The sequence below is a fragment of the Gopherus evgoodei genome, chromosome 11, assembly GCF_007399415.2.
Source record: "Gopherus evgoodei ecotype Sinaloan lineage chromosome 11, rGopEvg1_v1.p, whole genome shotgun sequence".
NCBI classification, from domain to species: domain Eukaryota; kingdom Metazoa; phylum Chordata; order Testudines; family Testudinidae; genus Gopherus; species Gopherus evgoodei.
In genome coordinates this window covers 59734176-59755090 of record NC_044332.1, presented here as the reverse complement: position 1 = coordinate 59755090, position 20915 = coordinate 59734176, and the positions used below count along the sequence as shown (strand labels likewise).

The window sequence follows — 20915 nt, the reverse complement described above, 5'->3', positions numbered from 1 at the left end:
CTTAGTGAATCATAGAGAGGGATAGCTGATGATGGATACACCAATTCCATATTTGAATTACCGCCTGACACAACAGGTATGATATTGCCCCTTCACTGTCTATTTATATAGAACATGACAGCTGTTTGTCTGTCATGATTTTAACTGATTGACTCTGTATATGAGGAAGGACTGCAACACAGGCTCTGTGAACATGACTGATTCTATTTCTAATACCTAGAAGTCTGATGTAATTGAAGCCCATACTTAATTTCTGCAGTAACAGATGCCAGAGTCTCGATCCTGAAAAACGGTATTGCTACTTTTGACCTCCCCACCAAAATGATTGTTTCAAAGCCAATGTAGTCTGATGTGTAAAGGATGCTGAGACAGATGTTTCTTCTTTAAAAAATGATGCCTCTTTCCTGAAGGCTCTGCAGCTCTTTGAAACCAGCATATCTCTCTGTCTTGAACAAGTATGAATCCTACTCTGTTTTCTTTAGGGCCAGGTATGAATACTTTAAGAGATCACAATGTAGCCTATGATTCCTTCAGATGTGAAGGACATCATCAGTTTTCAAGCTATAAAGGTCCAGGCTCTCAAAAAGCTAGTTCATCAGCCACTGACTGAACTTCATGTGGAAACCCAGACGTTTAAAGCCAGAATGTCCTTCACATGACTACCAATGTGGCCATAAATCTAAAAGTGGAGTCAATCACTTCAAGAGACTTCTGGCAAAATGTTCTCATGATTAGTCCTCTCTTTGAAATTAAAGTTGACAAATCCTCTCTCTTCTTTGGAAGTAGTTTGTCCACAGAAAAAAGAAAACTTGTTGTAGTTCATAAACTCATAACAGGCTAGTAGGGTCCAATAGTTTGAAATCCTAAAATGGAGACTCATTGAAGAAAAACTTTTGCAGTCAGATAAATCTAGACACTTTTTTTGTATTTTTTGAAGTCATTTTGTGTTGCTCTTTTAATTTCTCAATAGCTGCAACAAATACTAAGCAGCCCAGTATCAGGTGTGTAAAGATAAATTCGACTCCTGCAGATGGGACATGATATTTCTTGTTCAATGTCTTTGATGTGGGGACTGGAGCAGTCTGTGTCTTCCATAAAATTCCTGGCAGGTTCAAGGCAGTTCCATTCCTGGCAGGTCCATGAGAACCGGGAAAGTTACTGTTCCTTGCATAGTTGAATGAAACATTGATAAGTTTATGGGAGGATTTTTGAACCTCTTCAAGGAGAATATCTAAAGATTTTTCCACATTTCTTGATCAAATCTTGAAAATATTTAAAATAGCCCACATGAGATGGGGTCGAGGAAACCACTACCACATTTGGGCATAAGAATGAAATGGCTGTTGATGTTCCTCAAACTGCAGACGTGGTGGACCCTCTTCAGAAGCTTCGCCAGAATGGATAGCCTTTTATGGAGTCAACAAAAGAGATGTAGCTTGAGAAGCGGTAGCTGAAGATTTTCCCCCAAGGTTGGTACAGAGGTTGACTTTCTGGTTTGTATGTACTGCATATGTTCCAAAAGGGACATGCTTGGATATTACAAGGTAACAACCCAAAGGCCATGGGTAGGTACCACGGAATATGAGGGATCTGTAATAGCTGGACTAGAAAGAATCCCTAGACTCTCTTGCTCATCAACAAAGATCACATGAAGGTGTCGTAGGGGAATATATTGGAGACCCTTATCTGCTTCTCTGTGATTCAGGCTATGTCTACATTACACACCACTGGTGGTGGCACATAGGATATTTGTAACTAAATTCTGCAGTGAAAAGCAGGCTGGTGGAGACAGCTGGGAAAAGCTTCAGCAGCTCCCCATTGCTGAAGCCTTTCACTGAGGTGAGGAAAGACTTTGACAAGGGGCAGGCTGTAGGGAAAGGCTGAGCCTTTCCCAGCTACCTCCCCCTGCCAGAGCTTCTCCCTGCAGAGAAGAAAGGCTCCCAAAAAATGGGAGTTGGCAGAGCCTTTCCCTCTGCAGGAGTTTTTCACTATGACAGGGGAGGCTCCAGCAGTGGGGAGCTGGCAGAGTCTTTCCTTGCTGCCTCCCTACTGCTGGAGTCTTTCCCTGTAGCAAGGGAAGGCTCCAGCTGCAGAGAAGCAGCAGGGCACAAGACTGCTAACAACAGCTGTGTTGACAGAAGGCATGGCTTAGGCAGGTAGAGAGCATGTAGGTACATACCTACACCCTTCAGGTGTGTCTTTACTCACCTAAGTCATCCCTTACTGGCTACACTGCTATTTATACTCACACTAAGGGGACTACGTGGATATGTATTCTACATGCCACCGAAAGAAGTGTGCAGGGTAGACATATCTTCAGCTGAAGACAATAAAGAGTAGTCCACCTGCAAAGGGTTGAGAGAAGGGCTGACAAAGCTGGAGTACTAAGCTGCACATAAAGTCTATGGGCAGTCAAAACTTGGGAGACTCCCAGTATTAAAGATATTTTAGCACCTGGTACTGATGATCTTATGTTCAGAGCTGTGAATAACACAGGTTTTCAGGCTCCTCCAAAACAAATCTCCTGTTTCCTCATATTTAACTGGTACCAAACAGAATGGCAACACAAGCATCACAACGAGAGTGGAGAATAAAGGTATGGAGCGTGCCACTGTTGATACCACTGATTTACTCAGTACTGAAACAAGTGGCAAAACTGTTGCAACATTGATGCTACTGTAGCAAGCACTGAAACAATCTGTACCAATTTAGTGTTGGGATGTGGTACCACAGCGTCAGTACAGAGATCCCTCAGACTTTCTACAGTAGTCATACTTGGCCATGGAATCTCCTTAGAATGGAAGCACTGTGAGGATTTAGACCTTTTCTTAGTGGAGTTTTTTTTAGGAAATCAACTACTCACTTTCCCTGAGGACCAGTGCTCTGTTTCTCAGAGACCTTGTTCGTCCTACCAGAGACTGAGGTTGCAGTTTTGGATAATGGAACCCTGGAGCTGAAAACAAACTGACCAGTGCACTTCAGAGCACTTCTGGTCAGAAACACTGGGTCTCTCGCCCAACTCCTGGAGCAGTAAAGAAGAAACATCTGCAAGTGCACTACTGTGGCTTCTAAAGTCTTTTTTGGGCACTTGCAGATGCTACTTCTGCTATTCTATTATATTACGTGTAGCTTTTTACACTGTACTTTCCACTGTTGTATTAAACACCTTCCAGAAGTACTTTAAGCAACATGATTACACATCTGTCACATGTTGTTTGTTCTGTATTCCTCACCTTGGAGAAAAAGCACTTGCAGAGGAGTGTCTTGTTCTGATAGGGTTTTTCTTTGTTTGTTTCTTTTTTTGCTGGGAACATGAGACTACCCCAAACAGAAAAGGGAGAAGGGGTAATGCTTAAATCCCAGAGAATTGGGGTTACACACTCTAAAGTTCTGGTACCTGGAAAAAAACATCTATTAGAGTAAAAAACTTAAATTTTCCAAAGGTATGCCAACAGGCAACTAATCCTACAGCTAACTAACTAACTCTAGATTTAAAAACAACTAATATATACAAGAAGCAAAGAAAGTTAGGTAAAGTAAGTGAAAAAAGACATGGACACTAGGTAGCTCCGTTCTGCAAAGGTGATGAGACTGGAAGGGATCATTGCAGCAGAGAAACCTGAGAATCCAAATGCCTCAATGATTTTGTGATGGGGCATATGCCCCACACAAGCCCATAAAGGGTTAATAGAACATGCAGCCAATTGGAGAGGACCCTAGAGAGGATGTGCAGGAGAGAGCCAATTGGAGAGGGCTACAAGGAGCAGCCAATCAGGACCAGACTGGCCCATATAAGAAGGGCTGCAAAGGGAGAACTGGCTGCCTTGCAGGTGGAAGGCAGCTAGCACCTTGGACAGAGCAGTCCTAGGCAGGATCAGGGGAGTGAGAGCAAGCTCCCAGCTGGCATGCTGAGGCCCTGAGACAAGGGCAGAGAATGTGTTGGGGCTGCAGAGAAGTGGCCTAGGGAAGTAGACTGCGGGGTTAGAGGGGACACAGCACGGGGCTGCTATCTAAAGGGTCCATGGGCCGGGACCCAGAGTAGTGGGTGGGTCTGGGTTCCCTTCTTTCCCTGCATCATCATGGAGGAAGTGGCTAGACAGGGGACTATGATTAACCCAGAATGGGGGAGAACAAAGTGTGACACAAATGGAGGGCTGTGTCCTGTAGAGGACGCTGTGTTCTTTGGGACAACATGCTTCCTGGAACAGATGTGATGGTGGTCAGATGTCACCAGATGAGGGTGCACTGGTGAATTAAGCTAATTCCCAGGACAGCCAGCAGGAGGTGCCATAGTGGTAAGTCGAACCCTGTCACAGCTTCATTGTTTCCCAGGACAGGTCAGACTCAGAGAGACTGAGAGTATAAAAGAACTATTAACTACTGCCCCTAAATTAAGAAAAATACATGGTTTAAATGAACAAAGGTGAGTAATAACTGAATCACTGAACTTGCTCTACTGCCAGAGGCAGAACTTTTGCTCTGCAGAAGTGAAGACATGGTCTTCCTCTGGATTTTCTATAGCAATTACATTAAATTAACGCCAGCATTTATGCAGACTAGGCACAGCCCATAAATCACAAAATATGGAAGAAGTTACACTCCAGAAAGCTAGATCAGCATACATGGTTTCTTGACTTACATTTGTTTACTGATCAATTTATCATAGAATCTCAGGGATGGAAGGGACTCCAGGAGGTCATCTAGTCCAACCCACTACCCAAAGCAGGACCAATTCTGTCATAAACAGATAGTTAAGGGTTAATAGAACAGGAGTACTTCATGTCTCCTTCGCCTGTAAAGGGTTAACAAGTTCAGTGAGCCTGGCTGTCACCTGACCAGAGGACCAATCAGGGGACAGGATACTTTCAAATCTTGAGGGAGGGAAGTTTTTGTGTGTGCTGTTAGTGTTTGGTGGTGGTTCTCTCTGGGTTCTCAGAGGGACCAGACATGCAACCAGGTCCGGAATAGTAAGTCCTAGGTAGTTGAGGTGAGTTAGGCTTATGTTTTTTTTCTTTATTTACAAATGTGTATTTGGCTGGAAGGAGTTCACATTTGTATTTTTCTGAAAGGATTTTAATTTGTACTTGTATAATTAGGCTGGGAAGATATTCCCAGTGTCTATTGCTGAAAGACCCTGTAACATATTCCATCTTAAATTTACAAAGATAATTTTTACTTGTTTTCCCTTTCTTTAATTAAAAGCTTTTCTTGTTTAAGAACCTGATTGTTTTTTTATTCTGGTGTGAGATCACAGGGGATGGGGTCTGGATTCACCAGGGAATTGGTGGGGAGAAAGGAGGGAAGGGGGAGAGAAAGGTTAATTTTCTCTCTGTGTTAGGATTACTTTCTCTCTCAGGGACAGTCTGGGAGGGGGAGAGAAAAGGAGGGGGGAAGCTGAATTTTCCTCTCTGTTTTAAGATGCAAGGAGTTTGAATCACACAGTGATCTTCCAGGGTAACCCAGGGAGGGGAAGCCTGGGAGAGGCAACGGTGAGGGAAAGGGTTTACTTTCCTTGTGTTAAGATCCAGAGGGTCTGGGTCTTGGGGGTCCCCTGGACAAGGTTTTGGGGGGACCAAAGTGTACCAGGCACTGGAATTCCTGGTTGGTGGCAGCACTACAAGTACTAAGCTGGTAATTGAGCTTAGAGGAACTCATGCTGGTACCCCATCTTTTGGACGCTAAGGTTCAGAGTGGGGAATTATACCATGACAAATTCCCAAACAGATTTTTGCTCCACATCCCTAAAAGGCCCTGTCAAGGATTAAACTCATAACCCTGGGCTTAAACAGGCCAATGCTTAAACCACTGAGCTATCCCTCCCTCAGTATAAAGTTACGTCCAGTATAAATCTTACACTGAACAACCATTTAAGTCACAGAATTTGGCTCCAGGACACAATTATTTTGAGTAGTTCTGGATGAATTATTGCATTTCCAGTCTAGAAAGTTTCATTACATTGCAGAGGTCTCAGTTCTCAGATTTAATCAGGTCCATATTAGCTGAGAAACAGAAATGGATTTTGGACTTCTATTATGAAAAAGAATCATTAACCACATTTTAGAGATTTAATAAAGAGCAGACACAGTATTTTTTTCTATCTGATCTTACTCTATTTATAGTAATACTTCCCTAATTCTAGTAATTACATTGTTATTAGTTCCCAATTACCTTTATGTCACTTCCATTCAAAGACATTCTGTTTATTCTGCTGCCATTTGGTCTGCTGGAATCAATCCAATAGATGAACTCTTCTCTATAATCAAAGTCTATTGCAATCACATTGTTTAGCCCCTAAAAAGGAAAAGAATCAGGTCCACTTTTTCTCATATTTTTGAATACAGAATATTTGATGGTATGCAAAATACAAAATAATCACTGTATTTATTATTATTGAAATCAAAAGATGTACTATACTTACTGTATATTTATGTAGTACTTACGCATTTTATGTTTCCATATTTTATTTGTAAACATAATCATAATAGTAAAGAAAACTGGGAAAAATAGCAAACTATGGTACAAAGAGCAAGAAGTCTCCAGCTGAGACAGGCTTTATTGCTTGAATGTCTGCCAGGTGTTTTACACCTGCCAATAACTTGATGTTATCTTGAATTTGATGAGATGGGAAAAGGAGAGAAGTGGTATGCTAGATGAAGCTGATTGAGTTCTCTCCAGTATATGTACAAGATCACAAATAGCACTCCCTGGCCATTTGGAATTTTCTTGCAAAATGGTGAATTTAGCTATCTTGGAGAGTGGAAACTTGTATGATTTTTTTTTTGCGGCCTTCATTGCCTGGTTTGGTTTTGAATTGCCCGGTTTTGGTTTGATTCTGAACAGCCTTGAGAAGGACGAGTTGAAGTCTGACCCCAATTAGTGTCAAAATAAAGGGATTTTGTTTCTTTTATCTTCTGCTTAGTCTTTAAATATGTGGAGGTTTGCCTATCTCATAGAACTGGAAGGGATCCTGAAAGGTCATTGAGTCCAGCCCCCTGCTTTCACTAGCAGGACCAAGCACTGATTTTGCCCCAGAATCTCAGGTGGCCCCCTCAAGGATTGAGCTTACAACTCTGGATTTAGCAGGCCAATGCACAAACCACTGATCTATCCCTCTTCTCTTTCTAGGCTTTATTTAAGACCTACTTCAGTCTTTGACAGAGAACAACAATCAGCGCTTGTTTGATTTGAATGTTCTATTTCCAGGAATGGAGACATAATATCCTCCTTCTTAATAAATGGTGAGGAAGACTGATGACACAGAAATGAAGTCAAAGACTATGTCAAAGATGAAATATTTTATGAAATTGTTTTGGCTGAGTGCATAGGAAAGCATAAGGGCTCCCTAACAGCCAGATGCTATCATGATAGGTATAGGCAAACAAGCAAACATTGCAGAGACTCTTCTCCTGAAAGTCCATTATGATAGCAATGATTGATGGAGGAAGATTACATGACCATAGCATAGATATGCCTGGAGTTTTGGAAGCTATATATAGCATACCAATGGGACAGCATCATTAAACCAATCAAATTGTCGTCCTGGGTGGCAGATGAAGGAGAGACTTTTCATGCCCATAATCTCCTAATTAACCAAGGTTCCTGCCTTTCTAGATAGGAGAGGTCTTAACTGAGCTCTAGAAGCAATGTGTAAGGAAGCAACCAAGAAGCAGAAAGGGCAAAGCCTTCCTGTTGTTTGAGACTGGGAAAGCCTTGCCTTAAAAACAAAGCATAACCTCCTAACATTCTAACATGTCACAATGATGGGACCACAATTATCTTCAGATTGTAGAAGGATGGATCCATATTATTCTGAGTAAGAGGAGACAGAGCACTAGTGCTGTGGAGGGTGGTGGGACAAATGAATTAACTTTTCTTAAAGACACTATCTGTAGTGTTGGGCACTTAACAGTCCACTGGGCATGAACTGAAGAAGTTTAGGAGTGGACGAGAGGTAGCCATTCCAAAAAGCCGTCCATTAGCTGAACCATAAACCCTGAGCAATCACTCGATTAAAAAAAGTTACACCCATAGCTTTAATGGTTGTTGTCCAATACGAGGATCCTCTTGTGAGGATCCCAACAAGTCATTTCCTTTAAAAAATGTTTTGTTTTTCATTTTGTGGGCAATTCCTCCCAGTATCTGACAAAGAAAATGATGTCCCAAGGTCCTCCCTCTATCTTGGAATTCCACTAGTGATGGAGGGAGTGTAGATGTGGATTGGAATCCTGAATCATAGCCACTGTGCCTGCATTGTGAAAATTGGGAAATATTTGTATTATTTTTACAAGCATCACATGTTGCTGTGTGATATTACCATGCCTGAGTGCACAGTTAGATCAAAAAGAGGTTGGTTGTTAAAGAAACCACACAGGACAGCTGAAACAATAGCTTAGATAAGGAGCATTCTTTCAAACAATAGCCAGATTCATAGCTGGGCAGAGGGACTTCTCAGTCACAACCATGAGGAAGGGCTGTTGGTCTAAGAGAGAGATCAAAAAGACGCCCCCAGCAGAAAGAGAGGGGAGAAGTGGTCACCTCAACTTGTAGATGTCACAAGGAGAAACAGAAAGAGCATGCTTCAGGTTGACCCAGAGAGAGACTGATTAAGAGCTAGGGTCTGCATCAAGCAGGTTACAACATGACAATGAGGGAACTTAAGGCTAAGGCAGGTCCACCGACGGATCTGAGGGGAATGCCAGTCATGGGTAAGGCAATATGCATATAGAACTATGTTATTTTAAATACACTTCTCTAAAAACATGTGCTCTTTGGCCAAAATAAATCATATTTTGTTTCGGAGAACATGTCTCTGTACTGTATAATATCACTGTTCACAGTCTCCTTAAAGAAAACTTGCAGATGCTAACCCCTTGGGGCTGCTAGGAATCATGGTTGAGTGCAACTGGGGAAAACAGTCAGGGAGTGGTTGCTGTGTGGTGACCCATCGCAAAGAGAAGTGGAAGCATGGTCTTGCCATTTGAAAGGGGTGCTCTCAGAAGGCTGGAAAACGGGTATCATCAAGGGCAGCCTTTGTAGAGACTGTGAAATATATCATGACTTCAACATCTGAAAGGCTTGTTTCTCTCTTGTTGGTGAGATTCTGCAGAGGGAATACCTCTGCCAGTATTGTGATCCCTTCTGAGATGGACTAACAGCTGAGAAATTCATTTTTCTCAAAGTTCACCAGAAATTCAGATGGGCTCCCAGCTAAACCATGTCCCAAACTATAACTATTGCTTCTTGTAAAGTTCATGCAAGAACTAGTCAATCGTTCATGCATTGCAGATCAGAAATCTGACTATGAACAGCTGCAACTACCACAGTTAGGAACTGAGATGAGTTTGAAGTATAAAGTGGCACATTGGAAATGCTCCTAAGCACGAATAAAGGACAGATATTTTTAATGGTCATTTTACACACAGCTGCTTACCTGCTCTAACCATGGGTAAAAGTTGTCTCTTAATGGCGACCACTGTATGACTGAATAAGACCTCAGCAATCTTAAACTAAACATCCAAACTAATGTGTTGGAGTATGTGAAAGCTGCTCTGAAATTTTCTCTGAAATGCTGAAAAATAAGTCTCTTCCACTTAATAAGGGGAGGGATGGGAAAGTGAATTAACCAAGCTTTTTGTGTAACAGCTGAACACAAGACCCTGAAGAAAATGAGATCAACTGCTGCTCATTGGTAATATTGCTCCACTAATAATGCATGGGGAATGGGGTGGAGAATAACTTCTGGAATCACAAACTTTCCATTGCCATCTTAGTGTCATCAGCCAGCTTCAACCTAAACTTGGATTATTTGGAGATGTATGTCATTTGTATCTTTGGTCAGAAGAAGATTCTGTCTGGAGTATTTCTGAAGATCCTTGTTATAAGAGAGAAAATAGGATATACAAGGCTTACGTACAATGTAAAGGAATTCTTTTGATTCTTCAGGTATTAAGGTGGTTCCATGGAATCAGAAAAAAAATCTAGTCTTTTAATGAAGTGGTAGTGAGTGGCTGCTTGATCTGCAAGTTTTACTGCAATGCATTATTTCAGAGTCCAACCTATGTGACTGTCAGTCAAAATGTAGGGAGAAAATGTGACTAAATCAAAGAGAACAATATTAAAAGAATTCTGAGCTGTTGGATTGTATAGTATTAACCCCCCTTCCCACCCAAAACCCCACAGTGATACAACCAGAGCTTTGGCACAATAGATTACTGAAGTGAAAGCCACATTACCCTCAGTTACCAAATTTTTTTTTAAAGTTTATCTTCAGATTTCTGCTACAGGGGCACAGAACAGTCTGCAGATAAAGAAGACTTCTTAAGAAAGGTGACTGAGGCTGTATGAATACAAGCCTAAACCCCTCACATTTTGGTAATGGGTCTAGTTGATCTAAGAATGTGTGAAAAATTGGCTCTGCATCTGGATGTTCCAAGTTCCCATAAAATTTCCTCAGTATCCAGATTGTTAGGGAACTGCCTTCTGCTCATCTCTGTTTAATTATTTCTTTGGATCAAGTAACATGGAAAAGGATACCAGGAATATCAGAGCTTCAGCATCTTCAAGAAAAAGTGGCCTAGTTTCATTTGGAGTGGGAAGACAGGAAGTGTACATCTCTGCCCATAAAACATCTCTCCTTCCTGCTCTGAAGCATGGTTCAGCACCCTTATTTCCTCTTGGTCTAATTAGTTGTCGCTGTTTCTGGTAAAGGGTAGGGAGAGATTTTAAAGTGGTATTAGCTATGTGATGGTATCCATTATCTTCCCTGCCCGTTGACCTTCCCTCAGTGTAGGGAAATCCTGGAGGTTTGATGATGGAGGGAGCAGGAATAGGAGGGTAAAAGAACATAGGAAGGGAGGACAAAGATGCACTGGTTGTATGTATGGGAGAAGGAGACAGAGAGGGAGAAGAGCTGATGCTCAAATGGAAAGAGCTGCATAGCAATTTAATGGACATTGAATGAAATCCAAACTCCTAGTTCCTCGTGAACATTTACTGAACAGCTATTAGGCTAGGGAAACACAGATCTTACAGGTAGAGGGGAGTAGTTGCCCATCTTTGTCAGAGTCTTGCACATCCCTTTAGTCAGAGCTGTAACCTCACTGTCTCCTAGGTGTCCCCTTCAATGTCTAAGAGACACAGAGACACAATGGCCAAGAGACACAATGGCCAAGAGACACAGAGAGAAAGGGTACGTCTAGACTACCCGCTGTTTTGGTGGATAGTGATCGATTCCTAGTCGACTCCGGAACTCCACCAGGGCGAGCGGCGGTAGCAAAGACGACGAGGGAGCCGCGGCCATCAATCCTGCGCTGTGAGGACGGGAGGTAAGTCAGAATAAGATACGTCGACTTCAGCTACAATATTCCCATAGCTGAAGTTGGATATCTTTAATCGACACCACCCTCACAGTGAGCCCAAAGAGAGCTATCTAGGCAGGAGGGACAAAGAAGGAGCCTTGAAGAGGAAGATATTTCACTTGTTCTGCTGGTTCAGCCCCCCTTTCCTCTTTTTCAAATCCAGATTACTTTAAAGGCACCATCATCCTGAGGACAAAGGCCAGTAACTTCTCAGAACAGCAGAAGTAGAGCTCAGACTAGTGTAGGGCATTGGCTGATGGAAGAGAAAGTGGATAAGGAAAAGTTATTTACTTATTCCCATAATACAAGAACTAGGGGTCACCAAATGAAATTAATAGGTAGCAGGTTTAAAACAAATAAAAGGAAGTTCTTCACACAGCACAAAGTCAGCTTGTGGAACTCATTATCTGAGGAGGTTGTGAAGGCTGGGACTATAACAATGTTTAAAAGGGAACTGGATAAATTCATGGTGGCTAAGTCCATAAATGGCTATTAGCCAGAAAGGGTAAAGAATGGTGTCCCTAGCCTCTGTTCATCAGAGGATGGAGACGGATGGCAGGAGAGAGATCACTTGATCATTTCCTGTTAGCTTCACTTCCTCTGGGGCATCTGGCATTGGCCACTGTCGGTAGACGGATACTGGGCTAGATAGACCTTTGGTCTGACCCGGTACGTTCGTTCTTATTTTCTTATGTTAAGATGTAGGAGCCAAAATTCAGATGTCCTCTTTTGTTGGAGCTATCTGGGCTCTAGTATAATAGTGAGGGGGGACTGTTAACTCCAGATTGGTGGAGCCCTGAAGACAACTGCCAACACCACTCATACAGAAAACTTGTATTTTTGCTCCTGATTGTAATATTGGTGTAGGAAGGAAAGAGAGAAGCAGTGACACCATACCCAAAAGTAATGTGAAGGTTTTCAGAAGAAGAGACACACTTCACATCATGTTGTTTGCTAAGCTCTCTAACAGAACACATGTACAGTCAAATATTTAATGCAAGATGATTAATTTGGTACATACTCCTGTGTGAAATTGAACACCTTCCCTGTGACATTAAAATATACAAGTCAGGAAAAAGCATGGCTCTGTTTACTGCTACTGTTAATTTCTATTGAGACAGGTTTTGTAGTATTTTTTAATTATCTGATTAGTTCTGAAACAAATACAGCATTTATTAAAAATGATTTTGAGAATAAAATCCATGGTAATTAATGACAGATAGATGACAAATAGCTGCAATGATACAAAAATGCTGAAAAAATACCTCTGTCCTTAGCAGGTATCTGTGTTTCTATTAATGAAGTTTTGCTCAAAGAAAGACTAAGAATAAAATATTTTGACTTCTAGTATATTTACAATAATTTAGACTAAGTATGGATACTTTTAAGTGTGTATGTCTGCATCATTTACAGTACTGTAAATTTTGGATCCTGTCATAAATTGTGTGAATAATAAGATGGATAGTAATTAGCCCAAATAATACAGAGAGAGAGAATGGTTACTTGCCTTCTTGAAGAACAACGGTTGTTCAGTGTAATGGCGTCAGATGCACCAGTACTGGAGAGATTTCCCTAGCAGTACCCACAGGGGAAAACAGATATGCACTCTGGCTTTTTGCATGGTCCAGGATGAAGACATAATGGATGCAGCTGCCCTGTAACATCCTTCAGTTCCTTTGAACTAGACTCTAGATGAGTGATTCTGATGTTTTGAGGAAGGAGGTTGGGCCATATAATTAACATATGCTACACATCTTGAAGAACAACAGTTACAGAAGAAAAGTAACCGTGTTTTCTTCTTCTAGTGATTGCATATATCCATTACGTTGAAGGTGACTCCCAAGTGTTTTTGGATGGAAGTGGAGCTAGGACTGTAGGACTTCTTTCCCCATCAATCACATCTTCCCTTGATGCAGAAGTAATTGCACAGTGTCTAGCAATGTGTAAACAAAGGACCATATCAATGCTCTACAGATGTTCACAACAGGAGTGTTTCCCCAATGGAGGCCGATTGTGCCCTAATTGAAAGTGTTGAAAGCTTCTCACGGAAGATAACAGAACAATGCAGCTGGTAATCCATTTGGAGAATTGTTGTGTTGTGACAAGATGACTTCTCATTCATTCTGTATAGGGTAGAAAAAGCTGGGAAGAAGCCTGAAAGTATGGAAGTTGAAAGTACATTTGATGTATGGAGTTTTTATTCATCTTTGTGAACATGTGGTTTTGGGGGAAAAAGGGCTGGTAAGTATATCGAGTGACTGAGGGGAAAATCTGAGGCACTATTTTGGGAAGAAACTTAGGGTGTGGCCTGACCTGCACCTTGTCCTTGTAGAAAATGGTTTATGGAGGATCTCTTACCAGGGCATGTAACTCCACCATTCTCCTCGCAGAGGTGATGGCTACTAAGAAGGCTACCTTCACTGAGAAGCATACCAATAAGCAGGATGCTAAGTACTCAGATGGAGGTCAAATAAGAGCTGATAGCACTAAATTTAAGTCCCAAGGTGGAGTTTGATCCCTGATAGACGGGAAACAGCTTGGCTAGATCTTCTAGGAAACTGGCTGTCACAGTATTAGAAAAAAACAGTCCTTCCGGTAATATAAGGGTGAAATGCTAAAATTGCAGCCAGATGCACCTTAATGGAGCTGACTGCCAGACCTGACTCTTTAAAATGTAAAAAAGAGAGTTCAAAATATTTTGAATTGTAGATGGCATAGGAGATGTACTGTGGCTAGCATCCCAGATGGAGAAATATTTCCGTTCACTAAAAGCACAGGTTTACAATTTTTTTTTTGCTGTGCCCCTCACTTCAGAGATTCATGTCCCATGTGTGCCTCCTTCTTTCTAAGAAACAGCTGGATATATGTTACCTATGTCCCAAGGTAACAGGAAACTGTCTGAGATGTACCTGAGACTGTTACCTGTTCTTGAACTGAATTGAGGACATTTCCAGTTCTGGTAAGTTGTGAACAAATCCAGTGTAGGAACTCCCCCTACTTGAAACATTGAGCTTTGAATGGTTGTGTTGACAGACCATTTGTGATCCAGGTTGAACAACCTACTCAGGCGGTCTGCTAGGACATTCTGAACTCCATGAGAGTTAACGAATTATGTTCTGCATACAGAACTTAACAATCTCACTGCCTCCTGGCACCCTTCTGCTTGTTCACATAAAACACTGCTGTGCTGTTGTCGGTGAGCAACTGGATAGTCCTCCTCTGAATGTATGCCAGGAACTGCTGACACTCTGTGGACATTGTAAGCAAACTCAAGGAAATTTAGGTTTAATTTGGCCTTGTGAGTGAACCTAAAGCCATGAGCCTGCAGGTTGTCCATATGCCATCTCCACCCCATAGTGGAAGTGTCCATTACCAAGATAATACAGGGGAGAACCAGCGAGAACGGGACTTCCCTGCACATGTGTGCAAGGAGTATACAGAACAGATATGTCTTAAATGATTAACAACTACAGATTCCTTCTGGCCCTGATGAAAATTAATAAAGCTATCCACCTCTGTTTATCCCAGAATAGGATCTGCCTAGGAAATAATTATAATGAAGGAAAGTGTTGACATCATTCAAGACACTTTGTCTAAAGACCCATATTTAGCCTAGGTCAGAAATTCCTCTTCCCAAGAAGAGAAACTAACATGGTTAAATCAGAGTATTGTTAATTATGTAGGCATTAATCTCTCATACTTTGCAACTTCTTTCTCCCTCTCAATCTAGCTAAAAAGAACTTCAAGTTACCAAGAAGGGTGACACTCTGCTTTCCTGAGCAAACTAGCACATTGCGAGTGAATAAACAGATGGGTGGGAAAACTTTAAGTTAAGCAATCTAGAAATGTGGTTGCAAGATTAAACATAAAATTGGGCAAACTACCTGTTACCCCAAGAAATCCAAGCCACGTTTCACCCCAATGTATAAACTGCACATTGCTTTCCTTGCATAGAAAATAAATCCATGGATAATCTGTCTCTCACCCCAGATTAGAAACTGCACATTTTCTTGCCTTGTGAGTTAGCACTACATCCTTCCATATGTGAATAATGTCTTGTTCTATTATAAGTCCTAAATAATATGAAATGTTTATGTACAATCAAAAATGTATGGAGTATGTCCTCCCAATTTACAAGATTATAAGGATTTTGTTGGTTTGCATTGTAACTAATTATTGCACTTTAGATATAATAGAAATTTTCAGGCAGAAGGAAGAAGGTATGTTAAAAGATATCAACTAAGGTATAACTTTGAAATATTAAAATAATTTGCTTAAAAGTGGTGAATCCCAATTAATAATGGGGGCTAATAATGAAATAAAATCCTTGAAATGAATTAAACTTAAAAAGCCTCCAATAACAATTAAATAAATTTGTTATACACCAAAAAGCCATCTACTGGATACCAATGGAAGCAGCAGTGAAAATAAGAGAAATGAAATCTAATGACCCACCTGACAAGTGTCCAATAGGAATCAGATGATGGATCCCTCTATGAACCTGGAACTCAGTTATATAAAACTGACGTCACCAGGTGCTCAAGAGAGTTGACTGGATCCAAAAGAAGCTGCAGCATCTTAAGTGCAACCAATGCCTGCACCAGCTGTGTGGAAAAGCCAGTCTCCCATCCCAGAGTTAACAGGATAAGAAATGTTGAGATTTCATTTCAATGATTTTACTTCCCCTTTTATTCTTTATCATAAATAACTGAAGGTTATCTTTATGAGTCTACACTCTCCAGGGATACCTCAGATAACCATATTTTAGATTTAATTCCTTTATAAGTCCATTCAAACTGACCTAGGAGAGACTGAAAATGACAACTTTGCACAATTGTTTTTAATATTCTAAACTTGCGTCTTTTGGACTAATCCAGTCAAAGAGTAGCAACCACACACTTAAAGGGGCCTTAAAGACCAGCACATCCTTGGAAGTGTGATAAATGCATTAGGAATTGAGAATTTATTATCGTAAGTAAATGTAATAAGAAATCTTGGTAATCTGCATTGTTCTTTGATATAACTGCTGAGCCTCAGCTTTAGTCTATGATTACAGAATGCAAGAGGGTAATGTGTATGTAGTACATACCTAGAACATTGGTTGTGTTTGCATGTAAGTGATGAGCTGTTCATTGTTCTGGGTGGATTAATAAATTGTTAGTTGGCTAAGAATAAGCAAATGTCCTTATCTGAAAAATACTGTTCAAGTTAAAAGTTGACCTGAAAAGAAGCTTGCATTAAAACTAGTAAGTTAACATTCCTGGACTCAAGAAAAAGGGGTTATTCTATTAACACTTATCCAGTTGGAAAACCTAATTTGTCCCTTTTCACACTTTCATGTTGTCTTGGTTCATCCACCAATTTAGAGATGACTATCCATACTATCTTGTCTAAGTGGTATAGCTGAAGATGGTAGACTGACTTAAGACATTACTGCATACTGCCAAGATGCAGTCTGGCATAAGGGATCATACATGTACATGCAGTTATGTTTCCCAGGAGCCTAAGGCAGTTCTGCATTGCGGTTCATGGTCAATCTTTGAACAACAAACAAGGGTCCCATTACAACAGGAAACCTGGGCTGTGGCAGATAAGATCTGGCTGATGTCAAGTCCAAGATCACCCCAATGAACTCTATTCTTTGTATTGATGACAGAATTGATTTTTCTCTGTTTATATATTTTCAGGCCTACGTGGATGAACAGATAGAGAATCCAATGGAAACTGCTCTCCACCTGCTGACAAGAGTAGTCTCATTCCAACTATTCATTCATATATACATGCTTGTCCCAATGGCAGAAACTGGCTGATACCAGCATCATGCACTTGGTGAACAATCTTGACATGAATGAAACATCAAAGGGAGTATGGTGAACTGGAAGTAACCTCCTCCTACCAGTACCAGAGGCCAGCTGTGTCTAGACCAGCTACTCCAATCTCTCAACTTCCTTCTCTTGTCAGAACATTTTCAGTGAGAGTGAGAATGAGTTCTGGAGGATGCCCTGGATTCCCTGAAATGGGAAACACAGGAACCACTTCGGAGTCTGATGAGGAGTAAGAGTGGCGATGCAATACTGGGAGGAGACATTATAGATTGGGACTGGGACTTGCATCAAGACTGCAGTAACAGAGCAGCATAGGAGGCTTCCTAGTTACCAGTACCAGTGGTCTAGGTGCCGTTTATGAAGAAACTGAGGAAAATGATACCAGACCTGGGCTCCTGGGCACCATGAAAGACACCAGTGTCGATGCTGAAGCCTGCACCATGTGTGATAGCACCAGTAGACAGCCCTCTCTCTGAATGAATGGCAATGGTACTAGCAGGCCATTCATAGCTGTGTAGGTCTCTGTTGTTGTCCATAGCAGCAGAGCCCTCTGCCCTGCAATATGCAGGAGTGATGGATTCACTGTTGCCACCAATGAAGTTTGTGATCTCGTCAGTTCTGGAATGGGTACCAGAATCAATGTGTCAGTCTTCTGAGACCCACTCTGAGGCAGTACCAGGGGGGCTTGGTCTACCTTTGGTATTGGAATGGCTTATCTCTTTGACAGAGGATTTTAAAGAAGTCAAATACATCCTCTTTTTTGGTTCTGAAGGCTGAGGATGCTCACAGTGCTCAGGGAAAAAAGCAGTTTCCATGAGGATGTATCTTCTCTCTTTTTCTTCTTCACTGCAGTTTTGAAGCCTTGTCAACTCAGACACCACTCAGGACTTTAAACAGAGAGAGTGAGGACCAGTAACGAGCAACACTTTATGACACCTGGAACAGGGATTAAAGCCAGGGGACTTTGGCAGATGATTACCCTGGTACTTGGTGAAGCCTGAAGACACCTGCTTATTCAACAACAATAAAATACATTTTTAAAAAATCAATAAATAAGGGTACAAAGTACCAAACAAATACCACTAACTAAAAGCAAGTTACTAGATACAAATGTAGTTCACAGATAAATCAGGGATGAAAAGCACATCATCACTTCAATCATCAACAGTAAGAAGGAAATGAAGGATGGGGGGTGGCTTCTCCCTGTATACCCTTGGCTTGGCGCATGAGGGAAGCCAAGGTGCAAGTGTGGCTGCCTCTGGGTACTGCTGTGGAAAACTCTCCAGCACACACCTGCAGTATAATCAACATATGCAAACACTAGAAGAAGTAATCATCTCTTTGGAAAGCTGAAAGAACATAAATATTTGGATTTCAGAGTGACTCAACAAACAACTCCCTGGATATTAATAAAAATCAAAAACTCAATCAGAATAGTCATTTTAAGAAACTGTAAAAATCACTATATACATTAGGTTACTGCATTATTCTGCAACACATAATATAACAGTTCTAGGGTTATCTTTCTCTCAACTACTTACTTTAAATAGTAATAAGAGTATTAAAATGAAATGTAGAGACCGTTACTGTGATTATACCTGTTTCAATGAAGTATAGTTGGATCCATCAGTGCTAATTTTTCTTATTTCATGATGGTCAGCCAGAATTAAGAAAGGCTCCTCATCTAAACCACAGAAGAACGAATATATTACATTAGGGTGTTTTTTTTAATTAATGTTATGGATAATCAGGAATATAAAGCTGAAATACAGTTGGTTGAAAAATGAAATGTTACAATGCTACAGTGTTATGGATGAAAGAAATAGTTAAAACCTTCAATTGTTTCAAGTAAGATCAATGATGCAACCTAAAAATGAACAAAGCATTCAATTAATATCTTTTAATGTAATTTAAAATTTCCTTTGTAATACAGGAGCCATATTAAATCTCATGGTAATTTGAAGTCCAAACTGAATGTAAAGGATATTTTGTTATTTATTCTGAGTTTTAAATCAATCAAGTAATAAACAACAATGCAAGGTGGAAAGAGAAAAAAGGTTACTTACCTTAGAGTAACTGTTGTTCTTCAAGATGTATTGCACATATATGCATTCCACTGTAGGTATGTGTGTCCCCCGTGCATTCATGCTGGAGACTTTTACCAATAATACCACTAGGAGGCACATGCACTCCTGCTCTCCTTGTGCTTTCAGTTGAGGGCAATAAAAGGGGCCTGTGCACCTTTTCCCTCTCCATTCTTTTGCACCACTGTAAGTGGATCCAAAGTAGCACAGAAGGTGGGAGAGTCATGGAATGTATATATAAACAACACATCTTGAAGAACAACAGTTGTAAGGTAAGTAATTGTTTTTTTCTCCTTTGAGTGATTGCACACATTTACATTCTGCCATAAGTGACTCAACAGCAGTTCCTTTACAGGTGGAGGAATTTTGAATAATCTCAACTGAAACTATAGTACCAACATTCCAAAGTTGCCATCATCAAGAGAGGCTTGAGTGATGGCAGAATGATTAGAAAAAGTATGCAGGGAAGACGATTTCCCACAGGGCATATATCAGCTATTGGAACATTGCCCAAGAAAGCTGAAGTAGTGTACTGAGCTCAGGCGTAGCGAACTGCTATTCTTGAGAAAGGAGAGACTTCAGTGAGCTAGTAGCAGAGTTTGATAGATTCAGAAATCTAGTGTGATATTTGCTGAGATGACTCTGGTTGACCCTTAGTTCTTTCAGGTAGGCTACAAAGAGTCTGGGGAGGAAGATCTGAAAGATCTAGTGAGGTCCAGTACTCCATGAACATCCAACAGATGGAATACTTGCTCCTCCTTATGCGAATGGGGTTTCAGCAAAAACACTGGAAGGTTAACGGTTTGGTTTAGATAAAAGGCTAATACTACCTTAGGCACAAATTTAGGATGTGGTCCAAGGGATACCTTGTCCTCATGAAATACTGTAAAAGGAAGGTCAGCCAGGAGAGCCTGAAGTTCTGAAACACTCTTCACGTAAGAAATTGCTACCAAAAATACAATTATACAGATGATAAAGATAAAGACGCTGTCTCCGTAGGCTCAAAAGAGGAACCTATGAGTATTGAGAGAATTATATTTAAATCCCGTAGAGGTACCAGAGCGGACACAGGAGGGTAAGTATTGATTAGGCCCTTTCAAAAATCAAGAAACAAGATGGAAAGCCTCTCTATCGGTGGACACAGTGCTGAAATAAAAGCCACATGAACTCTCACAGAACTATTTGAGGCCTGATGATTTCAGGCGCAGGAGATAGTCCAGCACATGCATAACCTCAGTATGATGGGGCAACAAACTGTGAGACTGTACCGAAACAGAAAATCTTTTCCAGTTCGATGCATACCTGGCTCTAGTGGATTTTTTTCATTGCTCACCAAGAAGGCCTAGACCTCTTGGGAGCACAATTTCTCATGAATGCTCAGCCAGAGATCATTCACACAGTAGGGTGGAGAGATCTGAGGTTCAGATACAGAGATCTGTCCTGGTTCTGTGACAGAAGTTCTATAACAAGTTGTAGAGTTATCAGTGAATGGATGGACAGCTGATGTAAATTCATGAACCAATACTGTCTTGGCTATGCTGGTGCAATGATGCTTAGTGATGTTTAATCCCGTTTCAGCTTCCTGAGCTCCACTGGAATGAGAGGAATGGGAGCGAACACATATAGGAGGTGACCAGACCAGGGAAGAA

The 20915-nt window shown here is 41.0% G+C and overlaps 1 protein-coding gene across 1 annotated transcript in view; it reads right to left on the bottom strand.

The window, feature by feature from the left end:
- Positions 1-20915, bottom strand: part of LRP1B (LDL receptor related protein 1B) — an 875307-nt gene that overhangs the window by 203215 nt on the left and 651177 nt on the right. Inside the window, exons 55-56 of the mRNA XM_030580310.1 lie at positions 18781-18866; positions 6169-6291 (exon numbers count right to left, since the gene is read on the bottom strand). Coding sequence (XP_030436170.1) covers positions 6169-6291; positions 18781-18866 — 209 coding nt within the window. The remainder of the gene's footprint in view (positions 1-6168; positions 6292-18780; positions 18867-20915) is intronic.